General features: G+C 37.7%; 3 protein-coding genes across 4 annotated transcripts; 1 reads left to right on the top strand and 2 right to left on the bottom strand.

The window, feature by feature from the left end:
* Nucleotides 1–723: 723 nt before the first annotated feature.
* LOC149047909 (uncharacterized) lies at nt 724–5,040 on the bottom strand. The gene has a single exon (XM_089199812.1). It carries the CDS (start codon nt 4,997–4,999, stop codon nt 2,573–2,575), a length of 2,427 nt encoding a protein of 808 aa, XP_089055938.1. The 5' UTR covers nt 5,000–5,040; the 3' UTR covers nt 724–2,572.
* Nucleotides 5,041–6,599: 1,559 nt separating this feature from the next.
* On the bottom strand, nt 6,600–11,087 carry LOC113665941 (uncharacterized). Of its 2 annotated transcripts, XM_027181682.2 has the most exons (3): nt 10,999–11,087; nt 8,401–10,897; nt 6,600–7,947 (listed from the first exon to the last, which is right to left on the bottom strand). In XM_027181682.2, the coding sequence occupies exon 2, from the start codon at nt 10,889–10,891 to the stop codon at nt 8,405–8,407; it is 2,487 nt and encodes an 828-aa protein (XP_027037483.2). In that variant the 5' UTR covers nt 10,892–10,897; nt 10,999–11,087; the 3' UTR covers nt 6,600–7,947; nt 8,401–8,404. The 2 variants fall into 2 exon arrangements, with proteins under 2 accessions (XP_027037483.2, XP_089055935.1); XM_089199809.1 differs by lacking the exon at nt 10,999–11,087 and having other exon boundaries at nt 8,401–10,971.
* Nucleotides 11,088–11,296: 209 nt separating this feature from the next.
* On the top strand, nt 11,297–14,036 carry LOC113665904 (uncharacterized). The gene is made up of 2 exons (XM_027181634.2): nt 11,297–13,612; nt 13,885–14,036. The coding sequence occupies exon 1, from the start codon at nt 11,368–11,370 to the stop codon at nt 13,609–13,611; it is 2,244 nt and encodes a 747-aa protein (XP_027037435.2). The 5' UTR covers nt 11,297–11,367; the 3' UTR covers nt 13,612; nt 13,885–14,036.
* Nucleotides 14,037–16,597: the final 2,561 nt, after the last annotated feature.

Genomic DNA, 16,597 nt, shown 5'->3' with positions numbered 1-16,597 from the left:
TTGCCTCTGATGTCACATCCTTTTCATTCTTTCCTCAAACCCTCTCTGGAAAAGTAAACCCTGCATTTTCTGACTTTCAAGTCCTTCAAAATAAGACACCAGGATGAAAATAACAACAACTGAAAATAAGTCAAGTGAAAAACTAAACACAGCACTTGTTGTTGCCCACCCCCACTCCCCACAATTTTTCCTACAATAAGAGACATTCTTATATCCATTTGAATTCCGGCACCCTCCCATACCTCACGTTTGGTCTCATTTGGCATTGCCAAAACCCTAGCAAGTTGGCCCAGGTCTCTTCTTCAGTTCTTCAAATTCTCATTAGTTGCTGAAGGAGTTTCTTTTAAGTTCCCAACAAGTCTTTGGCAGCTTTTTTGACACTGTTAGAACTATGATTGAGACTCAGAATATGCACCCAAATTAATTTCAAAGGCACTGTTCAATTAGATTTGTTTGCTTTGATGCTCTTGGAGAAAAATTTGACTTTCTGCCATCTTCCGTGACTTTTGATGGCCAACATAGATCTTGAGAACTGGAACATGTTTTATTTCATTTCTGGCATTCTGATTAGCAGAAAGGAATCATGTTATAAACTTAACCTACCCAGGTTCTTGACCTAGCACTGACAAATATGGTCAATGAATATGTCAGGAAAGTAAGGTAAGAACTATGGTAATGAGAATTAGAAAAGAACAGTTTTCCTCAGAGCTTAAATAACAGAACTAATAATGTACACTTTTTAATGTAACATGAATGCCAAGTTGTAACACGAGTGTAACTTACAAATAGCATGTGTGCTGTCAAAATTTTGCCTGTCTTGACTTTTCATGCAAATTATGAACAAGTAACAAAATTTCTTGGCAATTTGGTTTAAATAAGCACTAGTAAATTTTTCAAAGACTATGAATCACACTCACCATACCCTTACCCTTGTGCAACTTTGTTGTCTTTGAAAAATTTACTTGTGCCTATTAACACCAAATGGCACTGGAAATCATGTTAATCCCTATATGAAAAGAAAGTGCAACTCTTGTATCCACTGAAAAAGCCACAAAATTTGATGTGAAACGATTTCAAGGTAAGTAGCGAAAAAGGAAGTAGGATTTGTTTTCTTAATGCATAACATGATTTGTTTACAAGTTATGATAACATTTATGACAATGAAATGTTTCTTGTCAAACCAAATAAAAGCTGTTTTTGGTAGAGTTATTTTTGCGTGCAATCCTACCAAAACAATTATTCTACTCAAATTTACTGAATATGATACTATTATAACCAACTCAGTGCCTGGAAAGTGATTCTGTAGTCATGGAAAGCTTTGACTTCCAGATTTTTTCCTATTGGAAAACTTGCTAAAATGTATCCAGTAATTAAACATATGATAAAGTTGTTTTTGCACTGCCATAGTTTAATATTAAAAGGCATAAAATAGCCCTCATGGTGGTAAGAACTTGACAGTCAAAAGTTGCTGCTAGTAATATATAGCGCTGAGTTATGATTACTATTTCTATTTTGTCCAAACAACATGTACAACCAACCACTTGTATCTACAAAAGTTACTGAGCCCATACAGGTGTAAGGAGGTTTACACTATACAAAACCTTTATTAAATGGTAAAAAAAAAATGCAGGGATCATCAACTATTATAAGTAATACCTATATACTTAATGAACTGGAAGTTCAATATTTAAATTATCTACTAAACTTACTACTTTAAAACTTTTCAACAAATCTATAGCATGGTTACACTAACAGACCCCTCCTTCTTGTTCATTTTTACACCACAGCACCTTACAGTTAATTGTCTCAACTTACAACATTGCTAAGATACAATTTGGGTAAACCCACAAAAAATTGAAATATTTTTAAATAGCCATATGACAACTTCACTTTCAATTTGTTTAACACCACAATGATAGTTGAGATATGGGAGAACACAAGAAAATTTTGGTTGCTTGCGACTTTTTCACTGCAAAAAAACCCACCATTGAAACATGGTGATCACTTATAAGACAGAACAAAAGCAGCCTAAAATAACAAGTGCCATGCAAAGAACACTGGCAGCAAAATTGTTTGATCATTTTGCCAACAATTTTTTGGGAAAAAAAAGTAACTCAGTTCTTATATCTAATCATTAGCTGGATCAGAATTTTGTGCATTTGATAAAATCAAGCAAAAATGTTCCTTAAAAGAGGAATTTGTCTTACTTGGCAACCTTAATCAGACTGTTCTAGTCGTAACATATCCAATTAAATTTATCCCTTGTGCTCAATTGGTTGAAAATATTTATAAAGATGTGATAGTTGAAAAATCCAAAAAACTCTTCTAAAAGATAAGTTATGGGTGAAAGTAGTTTACATAGAAAGTTACACAGTGTAACATCAACACGTGCAAGGCCTTCACCACATATCAAGATAATTTGTTCTATCATATTATTTTTCTAAACTGCTTCCATTTTTTAAATCAATGTGTCTCAAAAATGCTGACATCATTACCATAATATCTTTCTTGTTTTAAGGTTTTAAAATTGCATTAATACTGCTTGTTAACCATAATACCTGTCATCATAAAATCACAATGCTTGTTTAGCAGATGTGTCACACTGCTGTTTGTGTCCAGCTTTCCAATGTTGTACTTGGCATTTCCGGCCACAGTAATACATAATTTTGCATCCACCACACCTCTTAAATTCTCCTGGTTTTGTTTCTTTATTTCCACATGCAGGGCAGGTGTAAAGCTCAACCTTCACATCATCTTTCTTCTGTAACTCAACAAACCCCTGACACAAGCTCATGATCAGCAGGGGATAGATATTGTGGCAAACCTTTTTGCATAGTAAAGCAAGGCGAGGGCAAGATGAAAACTTTTCTTTGTCAATTGTATTCATTGTGGTGTTAACATGTTCAAAATCAAAAGCCACCATACGCCCGACATTATTTCCATCTTTGTCCAAGCACATTTCTTCATTCATGATAACATCTCCAGTAGGAGCACACTTATAGAAAGGCACAGGGTTTTCATCACCAGCTAAAATTGCAACAAAGTGCTTGAAAAACTTCTTGGGATCTTTACAAGGACAAATATCATCTGGACAAACATCAGGAATGTCTCCACTGTTCTCATCATTCTGTTTAGGCTTGTTGGAGGTTTCTGGAAGAGTATCAGCATTTTTCTGGTTATTTCCACCACTGCTGTCACCCATGGATAGATCATCAGCTTGTTGTGTTGTTGTTTCTTGCACAACTTGGTTTTCTGGCAATTTTGTTTGACGATTATATATCTTGTTGAGCTTAGCAAAGGTATCCTTGCAGGTTTTCACTAGTGCTTTTGAATCCGTTGTCAAAATCTTTTGCCTTTTGGCTTCAGGAAGCAAGGTCCATTTCCCTTGGAATTCACTAGCAAAAGAAGGTATCAAAGTCTTGGACAAAAGGTCAATACCAACTGTCTTAGCACTGTCACTAGCTCCTGAACTTTCATTAGTTTCATCTTCTTCCATCAACCTTTTGATGTCAGTATTGACCAAATAATCAAGTCTTGAACTAAACACATCAGATAAGCTTTTTATCTGTTCAAGACCAAGTTTACTCCTGCAGTGCTTTGTGATGGCTACCTTAAATGTTATCAAACAATGATTTGAAAAGTTTGAGAAGATAAGCTCTGTTTTAGCCTTGTTACGCAATGCTTTCACAAAACCTTGTATGGCTTCCATCTCTACTGCCTCTTTCATGGCTTTTGTTGGCTTGATTCTCCAGTACAGGTTATTAAATGAATGTTCCAAAAATATATGAAGAGCTTCCTTGAAACAATGGGTTGCAGATGTCTCAAAATCATGGTTGGTGCCAAACTTGTAAATGGCTAAAAGCAATTTTGCCATATTGTTGCGTATCTCTTCTGAGCCAAATTCTGCATTTCCCTCATAATCAACACATGTTCGCACATTACTTGGCCTTATTAATTTTCGCTCAGCATCATAAATATACACATCAGAACTTGAACAAATGTCACACTTGCTACCACGGATTAACCTTGCATCTGGCTTTCTATAACCTTCGTATAATCCTTCATTTGAGAGGTCATTATGAGTTATGTTCAACATTGCATCCATGGCAGGATTTTTGACATCAAGCTGTTTTCCTTTTGAGCAGTCTTCATCAAACCTGCGCCAGGAGTGTACCATGACAGCAGCTTTTTCCAGTTCACCTTTCCAGATGTACCACAACGCTTGTTGTTTAGCCATTCCACTGAATCTTTCGTAGTTCTCTGGAGAGGTTAATTTGCCTGCTGCTGTTTTCTTCCAGCCTTCCGCTTCTGAATAGGCTTGGATCACCCAGCCTGCTTGCTGCAAGAACCCTGGTAACTCTTCATATCTGTCAAAGTCCCCATTTGGATAGTTTGGTGGGTCGGGAGGCATAGGGCACTCGTGAAATACCAGTTCATTATAATCAATCGTCCAGAGATTCAAGTCACCGGAGATTGCATCTCTAGCTTTTGTAATATCACGACCTGTCAAACTTTTCAATCTTACACGGAAGAGCTCTTCTGGACTGGAAAAGCGGCAGAAATGAGCCACTTGCTTGAAACATTCAAAGGCATTTGCTGTCTCGCGGTCCGGAAAGACAAAGCCTTTTCTAAGTGACTTATGATGAAGCGGTAGTAGAAACAGTGCGGCAACTTGTTCTACCGGCACGAAACACATTCCTATTTTCTTTTCCGCTAACGAAGAAATGTAGGATTGTAAAAAGCGAACAGATTCGCCCTCATTCAGATCACCTTGACAGAAACCTTCTCGAAATTCGCCTCCTATATAGCCCACGACAGTGGCAAAATCAAACAATCCTTTGCTGTTTTTCGGTCCGGCGGGTCTTTTGAAAATAGCGTAGATGGAGACATTTCCTCTAACGTCTATATTGGCTACACAAGCTATACCATGCTTAGACCGCGACAGGGTTTCCACAGAAAATTCCGGTATCTTTCCCTTCTTCTTCGAGGAGGCCGCCATGATTTTCTCATCTGACTCCTCAAGGCGTCTGGAATAGGTCCGCAAAGCGTTCGTGCATAACCCAGAAAAACACGGGGGGGGGGGTGGGCACGAGAGGGAGGAGGGAAAGAGGGAGGGAGGAGGACTGGCTCTTGCGAATATTGGTGGAATTTGAAATAGCGTCAATTTAGTTTTAAGTTATTCGAGGCGCAACAAATCTTAAAACAATATAAGCACCTTTTCTAATGATGTTCTTGCCTCTCAGACATTTCTCCAATTTTGATACTGCCTTCCACGTACAAGACGAGATACTGAGGTGGTCATTAATAGTGTTCTTTGGTCGCGACCAAGCGAATGAAATATGACACATAAGTTGTTTTGCGCTAAATTGGGAGCATCACAACAGGTTCTCCCCCAACATTTCACCGGATTCCCTTAGAAAGGAAGTGGGGATTACCAGAAACTGAAAGACCGACCTCTAATCAAAACTGAAAACAAAATAAAAACAAGCTTAAAACCGAAATAGCGCGGAGAAAAGAGATCCAAATCAAGGTGAAACGACGAGACAACGAAAATTATGATGCAAATAACCCTGATGGGCAAGCCACTTTGTTTTCCAGAAAAACTGAAATTTGTCTCTCAGAATGGAAAAACACCACGCCTCTTCTCCATTTCATACCTGAATAACCTCAATAGTAATCTACCTGCTGACAAAAACTGCCATGTAATGTAGGACATGAAAAAAATTGCGGGTGTTCTTTTTAGCAGCACGGGGATTGCTGGGTTTTTGCGCGGATAAATTATTTGCTGTTCCAGGTTCGAGACGACAGAAATGTTTCTGATGAGTGCTAAATTTTGCGATTTTCTGCTACAGTAACAGAGCAAATTAGCACAGCATCATATAAAAAAATCTTAGATTTGATAACTTACTGATGATTCTTAAATTAATATTTTATGTAACACTTGGAAAACTGACTAACTCTAGACTCGCTTACGAAATGTATTCTTTTACGTTTTGTGGGATATTTTTTCTAGGGCAAACTTAAATTTTTGGATTGTAAACTATCCTCAAAATCCACAAAAATGAAAACATGCAACTCGGTAATAGCGCCAATAAAGACAAGCACGCGCGCGCGAGCAGGTAAGCACGCGTGTCAGTCCCCTTTCGCCTTCCCCGTATTACTCATTTTCTGTTTTTTAACCTTCTGTTGTACACGTTGCTGGAATAAAAAGTAGAAAACAAGTTCCGAATTCGTGAATATTTTCATTTTTATTTTCAACTAGTTTCGAGCCTACATTTGAAAAGGAAGAAAATCCCGATCGGTTCGCGAATGTGTATCATCCTCAGTCGGTTCAAAAGTGACGCAAAAAATTCGTAATTCGTGAAGCGTTGCAAATATTTCAGCTTTCCGAAATTCCAATTAATTGACGACTGACTGAACACTACGGTTGCTTACGAAATCAGGACATTTCTTGATTTTCTCTGCGATAAACAGAAAAAGTTTCCAACCTCCGGTTTGATTTTAATGGACTTCACCAAATTTCCCCTCTGGTAAAAACGAAATCATTGGAAGAATGTTCAGAACATCCAAGAACGCGTATTGTTTACACTATGACAAAATTTCAGCTAAATTGGGCCAGAAATATTTATTCAACCATAGTAACCTTTTTAGTTTACAAAAGACATATTCAAGTAGCTTAGGACTAACCTACTAGAGGAGTATACGTATTGAAAAATAATAAACTACATTACCAAGTTTAAAAAAGGAAACTTCTAACAATTAAATCCCTAGACACCAATTCCATAACATACTGTCATCAAAACATTAAGCACAATTAAGGTTATTGCTACACAATTCAGATGACACAGTCTCTAAATGAGATCTATCAGATATAAACCTCTTCCATAATGGCATTATTCTATCATTCCTAGTTTTTCCCTAATTCTACTATTACTATTTTATGAAATCATATTTCTCTAGAATCTTAACAAGCAAAATCAAGGCAAAAAAACCCATTAGACAAAAAATTGATGTTTTGAGTATTATGCACCAAAGTTTCATGTTACTGTTGTTGAGTTGTATACACTACCAGGAATCACAACTGATATACAACTCCAAACTTAAAACAAAAAATTCATAAAGGGGAAAATAATTATTAAAATAAACATATAACAATTAAAGATGAACAGAGTTCACAATATTAAGTAACGTATATAAAGAAAAGCTCAAACTTTTCTAAAAAGAACAAGCATGCCTGTAACTCTATGTTAGATTTTAAACCTCTATTTTCTTCACACTTTGTGACACATAAGGCCTTCTTTAGCCTCTACTTAGTAAAAAATAATCATAAATTTTGTAGCTACAGTGATCTTTGCATTACTACTGCACCAATGAAGTAAGACAAAAAGTGTGCAAAGATATGTAAGAAGACTAAACAGTTTTTTAAATATAATTTACCAACCAATCTACAGTAATTTTATCAATCCAGAAACTTTGAGAAAAAGGCAATTACAACATGTAATGTTGATTGGGCACTGGAGATCTCAGAATTTTTAAGATAAAGAATTCTCTGTTTGTACTTTACTTAATCTTCATCTCAATTCAAAAGAGGAGTTTATTCTCCAGCTACAACATATCCTTATGAAAATGCTAACAATACAACAAACCTAGCTCTCTAAACACATACAAAATTTCTGAATCATCGTATGATAAATATGTGCATTTCTAGCACTCCGTTATTGATAAAAATAATTGGTTTCAGGACTTCATGTGGACACAATCCTAGGATATGTGTGCTTGTAGGTTTTGAAGGGAACTTAAAGTTACTCATCATATTTTTACCTGAATCGTATTCCACTTTTTCCTGCTTACATTACTAATTGCCACAGCAGACACAGTATATAAATATAAGTAACCAATGTGTTTTGGTATGGGAAACTCTTGTGAGGAGGAAATGAGCAAGACAACCTGTTAAGCAGAAAAAAAAAAGTCTTTAAGTGATGAACTTGTAATTTCTCCCCAAAATGTCCATACATTATCCACTGAACAGGTAATAAGAATACTAAAACTTATCAAGTTCAAGTTGTTATCTTAACCTAACACCAAATTCTCATATTTAATCTACAGGGAAATGTTGTTGAGGGAATTCACAATCAGATCTTGGAAGATAAAGGGTGAAGAGGGTCTAACCACTGAGGAAGTGGGGTAGTAAAAATTCATAAGAGCCAAAATACATTACTGTTATTATTCTTCTGGCTGGACTGTCCTTCTATACTAAGCCACACAATATGCATTTCTCTAGTTGTCTCTAATGGCTGCTTTTGCTCCAACCTCAGTCACCAAAATATTTTACCAGTAGTTACAACATAGAGCCCTACACAAAGAATTCTTATAAAAGAAAAGTGCAAAATGGCACCTTACTTTTTCACTCTTGGTCCTTTACAAGATCTTGACATATCTGCTTGTGGCCAGCTTTCCAATCTTGAGCTTGACATTTCCTGCCACAGTAGAAAACACTCTTACATTCACCACATCTCTTGAAATCACCTGGTTCCTCCTCAACTTGGCCACAGCACTGACATGCCTGGCATTCATACTTGACATTTTCTCTCTTTTCTAACTCTCCAAACTGATGAATGACGCCCATCAAAAGCATTGGAATTAGCCGATGGCATGCCATTTTGCAAATCAAGGCAAGTCTTTTGCACTGTGAAAACACCTCATCTTCCATTGGTAGGACAGCACCACCAATAAATTCTTCATTGAGAGTGATTACATCATCAAAGAAATGACCCTCCTGATCTTCCCAGAGTTTTCCTCGCAAGATTAGGTCACCATTATCAATGCACTTAAAGTAGGGAACAGGATTTTTATCACTGATCAAAATGCTAACCAAATGCTGCCAAAACTTGTAGCTATCAGTACAAGGACAGGAATCACCACTGCACTTTTCAGGAAACGTAACATCTGTGCCTGCCAGTGAATCATCACTGTCTGAATCCTCTGATGATCCTTTCTGACCTAATAGCATATCTGGGTTGTTTTCTTCACAGTCTGCTGTCTCTAAAGCATCATACCTTTCTTCGTTACCACCAGGAGTTGTGCAAAGCTCACCTCCATGGCTCCCATTTATTTGTTGGTCTGCTGTTGTTGTTTCATTTAGCTTTTTTATTCTTTCTTCTTCATCAATCTTCTCCATTTGTTTGTAGGATTCATTGCATGCTTCTCTAACACGCTGACTGTCTACCACTAACAAAATCCTTTTTCTTTTAGCAATGGACATGAGTCTCCATTTACGCTTAAATTGTTGAGACATTGTAGGAGCAACAGTTTTTCGCAAGAGATCAATCCTCACATCTTTCAAATTAGGTTCTTTAGATTGCTTTGCGCTATCTCTCTCTTCCTTGTTATACTCTATCAAAATTTTGTCCATTTTTGAGCGAAATAGCTCTGTCAACTTATCCACATCTTCTTTGCCAAGCTTCTTGCTGCAGTGGTTCACCAGGGCTTCTCTTAACACAGCAGTAGAAGAATCAACCCATTTTGATGCATCTAGTTTTTCATCAACTGTCAGCAATTCAATGAACTTTGGAACTGCTTCATTTTCAGTGTCTGCAGTCATGGGGTTTGTGGGTTTGATTCTCCAATACAACACAGAAAATGAATGCTCCAGAAAGATGTGGAGAGCTTCATGAAAGGAGTGATTAGCAGCTGTATCAAAATCCTTGTTCATTCCATATTTGTTGATGGCAAATAGCAATTTCGCTATATTCACACGAGTATTTTTGCAACCAAATTCACCATTGGAATCTTTGTCAATACATGTTAAGACATGAAAGCCATTTCTATCCGGTCCCAGAAACACTGGACTCAAGCAAACTTCACACATCTTCTTTAGTGTTAATCTTGAATCAACTTTGGTTTGACCAATGCACATCCCTCTACTGGATAGATTACCGAGAGTTAAATCTAAAAGTTCTTCCAAGACAATGCTGTTTGCATCAAGAAACTGCCCTGCTGCCCTATCTCTTTCAAAATCCTGCCAAGCTTCCACCATCACTATTGCACGTTCAGGGTCACCTATCCAGATGTACCACAGTGCTTGCAGAATTGCCATTCCACAGAATCGATCATAGTTCTGAGAATCAGTCAACCTCTGCACTGCAATTTTCTTCCATGCTTCTGAATTCTCTTGCTTTTTCCTCCACTGGCTAGCCTGTTCCATGAACCCTGACATAAATTTTCCCTCTTTCTTCTTCTCATTTAGTTTGGTCAGATTCAGGATAGGCGGTTGGGGCGGAGGTGGGCATTTGTAGTATAACAGCTCGGACCTCTCCAGCCACCATGACTCCAGCTCTGCTCTGTGGCCGCTGAACTTCGAACGATCTGCCTTTCGGGGAGCTTTACCAAGCTTGAAATCAAAGAAATCTTCAAGCTTCTGATAAGGACATAATTTTGCTGCTTGTTTGAAGTACTCAAAAGCCGTTTCCGTGCTAGGATCAGGGAAATCCACTCCATTCTGAAGTGACTTCACCCGAAGCGGAAGTACAAACATGGCCGACACCTCTTCGACGGGAGCAAAAACCATTCTAACGGTCCTCCCTTTCGACAGATCTATATGGGTTTGCATAAAACGAAGAGCTTCGCCTTCCTTGAGGTTTGTATTGCAGAATCCATCTCTTATCTCGCCGCCGACGAAGCCCAAGATGTTGGCGTAATCGAAAACCAGTTTCGAATTTTTCTTCTCCCCTCGTTTGATCATGGCGTAAATAGAAACATTTCCCCGTCCATCGACATTGGATACACAAGCTACACCATGCTCGTACATTAACAAGGTTTCCTCCGTAAACTCTGGCGTTTGATATGATCCCTGTTCGTAGCCATCCGGGAGAGATGAATGTAGTGACGCCATGATGTCCTTTCGATTTACGAGGAAATAAATACTTTATGTAAGCAGAGTTTAAAATGATCTTCAATGCACCTTGGGTAGAGAACAAATATTTCCTCGTCTTTGTTTACCTTTTTTCATCCGTGAATGTTCTCTTCTTTGTTTGCCTTTTTTCATCCGTGAAACACTTAAGCGATCAAAATATCGCGCAACCAGACTCCACCGATAGAAAATTTTTCACGAAAGCGAGTATTTTAGGACAGTGAAAACAGGTACAGGGGAGGGGTGGGGGTCGTTTTGTGGTTACGGATCCCTTCGATACCCAAGCTTCCCCAGCGCTAACCAATCGTCTAGCACCCTGGTAAGTACTAAAATGTTATCTGCCCATCATGCACTTTGCGAAAGTGATTTTGGCGCGAAAGTAGTTACAACCGCGCTTCGCGGCAGTGCACAGGGAAAGTTTCGCACCTTTCCAGGAAAGAGTTGCTTTCAAAAAAAAAATGGCATACAGTCTCAAATTTAACCCAAAAGTCCTGTCTAAATACCAGCATGGCTTAGGGTACGTCTCGAATACGGATGGAAGGGGTGTTTTTTCGGTTAATGGAATTTTTAAGAGAGGACGAAAGGCCACAAAACCGACCTTTGACCTGGTCAATATTCTGTGCTATGTTGGTGGTGAAATTCGGGACGGATTCTCCCTGGAAAAGTTGAGGGAAAGCGATTTAGTACCAATACTTGAGAGTAATTTCAGTTTGGCTGCGGGGAAAGCTATTCTCCAACCGGTACCAATCGAAGAGGCGGCGAAACTGTTGGTTATCCCTTGTTACGAGAAGGCGAAAGCTTCTCAGGGAGGTGAAACTTTTATCAACAGAGAAGTCAAACGCAGCTTTGAATTTTACGAGCGTGTTTCTCGATTTTGTAACTACAGTAGCGAAGAAGAATTTATCATGGCGAAGGGAGGAAGCGAAGTGAAGAAGTCATTTACCTATTTAGACCCTCGTCGCCCGGAATTTGATGCCTGGTGGATAGAGAAGTCGGAGTTAGAGTACCTTTGTTGTCCCTTACCCCCAGCTCCCACGGAACCCCCGGAATACGAGAAACTCCTCCTAGGTGGTGGGACCATGATCGATTTTATGAGCAAAGCCAACAGCCAGAGAAGCAAATTGTCGCAGTGGAAGAAGACGACATTGGAGAAGTTCAGTCTTCCTGTTAACTTTGAGCGACTTACTGGAATATGTAGGCATCAGGCTCTGTGGTATACTTGGAAAGGAGATCTGAGGTTGGGAGTCACCATGCTCGAGTCAGCGAAAAAAATCGTGGAGGATCAGAATGCTGAAAGAATGATTGGTGCTAGAAACCCAGTTGTGGATGTGTTTCTAAGTTTGACTCAAATCAAGTTTGCACAGATAGGAGGTTGTGAAGGACAAGTGGGCAAGGTTAACTGGCAATTGTCAAAAGGACATCAGTGCAAAACTTGCCATTCCTCTGCAACCATGGAGAGAGCTGATAATGTCTTACCAGGAACATGGACTTTGACATGTGTTGATAAAGATGGAAGAGGTAAAATTGGAACAGAAACCAACAGGCAATCTCTTGTAACTGCACTTGCTGCAGTAAAAAAAGTCCAATGTAAAGAGGAATTTGAGACTTGCATTAAATATCATTTGAAAGATGGCCTAGGAATCTTTTTGGAACACTCATTTGCAAATTTGTATTGGATGAGTAAACCAACACCTCCCATGACAGAAGCTCTAATCGAAGAAGCAGTGGATCAGTTTGTAGATTCTATTGATTGCAACAATTTTGATCCTATGAAATGGGCAGCATCCTGTACTTCTCTTCTGGTGGAGTTATTGGTCAAACATTGCCATGGCAAACTTTCAGGGGAAGCCATTAATGATGTTGGTGAACTGTTTGAAGGAGTGTTCAAAAGTCAAATTGCCCAAAATATTTTAGAAGTGGAAAAGCTGCCACAGTACACAACCCTTTGTGATGATAAAGCCTCAATGCAGCAACTAAGTTCTGTCATGATGGCAAGAGCTGTTGCCCCTTCAATTGCCCAAAATTTTCTCTTTAAGTGGAAAACCATGGCACGTATTGACAAGAAGGAAGCACTCTCTGGGAGTTTTGTTGACCTTCTTGCTGCAACAAGGAAAGTTTATGAGAAATATTCAATTAAGGAAGTTTCTAGGCATGCCAGTGACGAAGGGAACTCCACACAGACATGTAGTAAGAAAGGATGTGCATGTCAGGACCTGGCAAAATTTCAAGATTTTGCTGTGGACCTATTGTCTGGTGGACACAACCCAGTTTCATTTCTGAGCTGCTCTCTAGAAGGGAAGGTCACTTTAAGTGAAGGTCTGTTTGTGGATGGCTCAGGGGAACTGATTGATGATATGATTTCAAGCCATGATATGTACATCTATGAGAAAATCATGGACTCTGACAACTTGAAAGACTTTTCTAATTGCCCCAGGCTTGCATGTTTATGTCAGTTTGCCTGTTGTGAGATGTACACAATGTTGAAAGTTAATGCTATAGTAAATTTTAAAGAAATTACCTGGAAAGAGAGTGCGGTGACTGAGACACATTGTTGTGGCTTTTGTGGGCAGATGGCAAATGAAGAAGTAACTCTGATGAAGTGTAGTGCATGCAAGGCTGTAGTCTATTGTGGCTATCGATGCCAGAGGAAGGACTGGAAGGCTGGTCACAAACAAAAGTGTCAAAGCCTACGAAGGCCTTGAGGTATGCATATTGATAATCAAATAGACAGATTAACATGGAGGCGTAGGTTTGATGTTGAGGACTTGCAATTGTTTTAAGTATTATTGTTTTATTATCTTCTATTCATATATTGTTTGGTGAACTGTCTGATCCTGATTCCCATTTAATTTTAATGTTCAAAATGTTCCAAAATTTTTTACCTTTCTGAACCACAAAATCACTTTTCTATGCTCTTTCTCACAGCTAACAAATTAACTGCATATTTTGTGTTATGTTCTCTTTCAATTTTTTAGGATGGGGCAATATTATCAAACATCTACTGCATCTATATTTTTGACATTATTTATTACTTTTCTTATGATCACCTCAATTGTGTTTCTTATTTACTGAAGCAGAAAAAAAGGATTTGAAGAAAATTTTTTGGAGGAATGATGATTAAACCTGTTCAGAGAGAATCCTTTTCATAGGAGTGTGTGAATTAGGTTTTGTTGTATAGATGACTGTCATCCCAGTATACAAATAATGCATGAACTTATGCATACATTACCAGATATGTCAAAGAAAAACTCTGAGGGATACCTTTAAATTGTGTGACAGGGTGCCTTTTGTCTCTTCTATAATATCTGCCTCACAAATGTTACATCTGGGAGCACCAAGCAAACTTACAAAGACTTTAGATGGAAACATTGATAAAAGTCATTGACTAGGGAAATGTATTTTACAGCTGGCAAACTTTCACCTTTAAATTACTTAAAAATTTACTAAATTGGCAGTTACCAAATTAACACATATGAATCGTTGATAAATAATAAAGAAAGTTCTTCTTGGTTGTCACCGAATTACTGACATTATCATTACAGTTACAAACTGTGCAAAAAGCAGCTTTCCATCAAGTAGGTATGTTGCTATATTCAGATGTTGATTTGGAACCTTAGAAGGTGTATTTCACTGGTCAACTAGCTCATCCATTATTTTCCAAAGCTTGGGTCAAAACATATCTTGCAACTTGTGTAGAGGTGGCTTTCTGCTCTTCAGTTCCATTACAGTTTATTAGAGTCTTTGAATAAGACTGTTGACTGCTTTTGTTTGGTAATGACTACATTATTAGTACTATTGAATTGCTTCAATCAACTATTTTAATAATTCTTTTGATTCCTTTGTGAATTGTTGATTTATTAATGGAAGACTGCTTTGTTTTAAAGTTATATCCAATTGATTGTCACTTATGAATGCGTAGTTACTGAGAATAGTATTTGGTTTTTAAGGAAGATCTAAATGTTATTTACATCAAATTATTTACATCAGTTAACACTAGTTTACTGAAGTTCACTTCATTTAACTACACAACAGACAGTTCAATGTTAAGTTAGGCCAGTCACATTGCTTATATTTACTAACCTTAGACCGTTTAAGTTTAGTGTTAAGGCTAGTGTGATATGCATGAATTCTGTTGCTGTGGTTAATGCAGTTTTTTTTGTTAATTCTTCCATTGGTCATTCTTTTTGTCCAACACAATGCTCTTTGAGATAGAAGTTATATAATTTAATTAAAAGCCTGAAAAGCATGCACTTTACAATGTTTCAGTTCACTTTTTTATGATGATGATGATGATGATGGTGATGATTAACATTACTTACAATATTTACATTAACGTATTCTACTAACAAAACTTACGTCGTAAAACATTACATTCTGAATTAATAGTCCCACATATAACTTATAACTTAAATGATTCTTTAAACATTGGTTTTTATACGATGTTCATCACCGAAAAAAACCTTGATTTCATAAGAGGGTGTCGCCGTAAAATTGGAGACTAGCGGTTCACATGGTGTTTTTTTTAAGTCCTAACAAAGAAGAAGTAGGACAATTTGCTAAAGAACCCGAGTCAGAGGAGACAAATTAAGGTGCTCTTTGCCTATCCAATAGAGCAAAACCGACCTTTGGTGGGATAATACTTGACAATGTTCAAGCTGACTTCAATTCGTGTTTCCCTGAATTATGTTCCGGGGGTCTTTTTGAGATCTGCGCAAATTGCTCAGCTTTGGTTCACTTCTTATGTATACAAAAGGTACTGAGTAAAAACTTACATGACCCCTAGTTCCATCAATTATATTAATAATCAATTACTTGATTTAAAAAACCCTCCTTTATTGTACAAGTAAACCCAAACAAATGATATGTTTGCGGTTATTTTATTAGAGCAATAAATGGCATTTTCTGTTTCTTTGCAAGCGTGATAAACCATTCTTTGGATGTTCGAGAAATATCCGGAAATATTACATATTTTGTAAACCTTGCTTTTGCGATTCCCACTTTAACTTTAGCAACAGGAGACGTCCCTCTGCTGTTATAATCAGTGTAATGTTTCGAACTTGATAGAAGTTTGTGCTGCAACTTCCCCTGATTATTATTCATTCAAGGTTAACATACACAACTAATTGCGGACTAACCACAACTAGCCGAAATTGATAACCAATAACCTGAAGGTCAATTTAATGAAAATCTAGCTTTATTCATCACGTCAGGATATGCTCTGAAATTTTGAGTAAGATTCACAAACAGATTAATTCTTTCACCTTCCTAGCGTGTTAGTCTTTTTTGTCAGATCTTACCTGAACTATTCAAACCTTTTCATATTATTAACTGGTAGTTGAGTGAGCGTGAGGGAAAGTCCGTCCGATGATTGGGTGAAGACGATACAAGATATCGTTGGGTAGCTCGCGGCAAAAATTGCGGGTTTTCTTAGTTTGTCGCGACGCTTAAAGCCGGATGTTATATGCAATTTTAAGATGCTATGAAATTTTTTCACGGTTTATAAATTTATAGGCTACGTCATTTATAAAGAAAAACTAAAATAACAAACAAAAAACAATGAAGTAGGCAAGAAAAACAAAACAACAGGTTTCCTGTTCAATAGGTCGCAAAGTTTTTACGAAATTTCGTTTATGTCATTATACCTTAAGCGTGGTCTTGTATTGTCTGGCCGCCCTAACAATGAGACTT

The sequence above is a fragment of the Pocillopora damicornis genome, chromosome 3 (assembly GCF_964200805.1).
Source record: "Pocillopora damicornis chromosome 3, jaPocDami1.2, whole genome shotgun sequence".
NCBI classification, from domain to species: Eukaryota; Metazoa; Cnidaria; class Anthozoa; order Scleractinia; family Pocilloporidae; genus Pocillopora; species Pocillopora damicornis.
The sequence above is the reverse complement of the archived record's forward strand: the minus strand, read 5'-3'. Positions and strand labels throughout refer to the sequence as shown.

What these genes read in the sequence shown, in the direction of transcription:
- LOC149047909 (XM_089199812.1), bottom strand. Translation starts at nt 4,999, where the DNA reads ATGGCGGCCTCCTCGAAGAAGAAGGGAAAGATACCGGAATTTTCTGTG.
- LOC113665941 (XM_027181682.2), bottom strand. Translation starts at nt 10,891, where the DNA reads ATGGCGTCACTACATTCATCTCTCCCGGATGGCTACGAACAGGGATCA.
- LOC113665904 (XM_027181634.2), top strand. Translation starts at nt 11,368, where the DNA reads ATGGCATACAGTCTCAAATTTAACCCAAAAGTCCTGTCTAAATACCAG.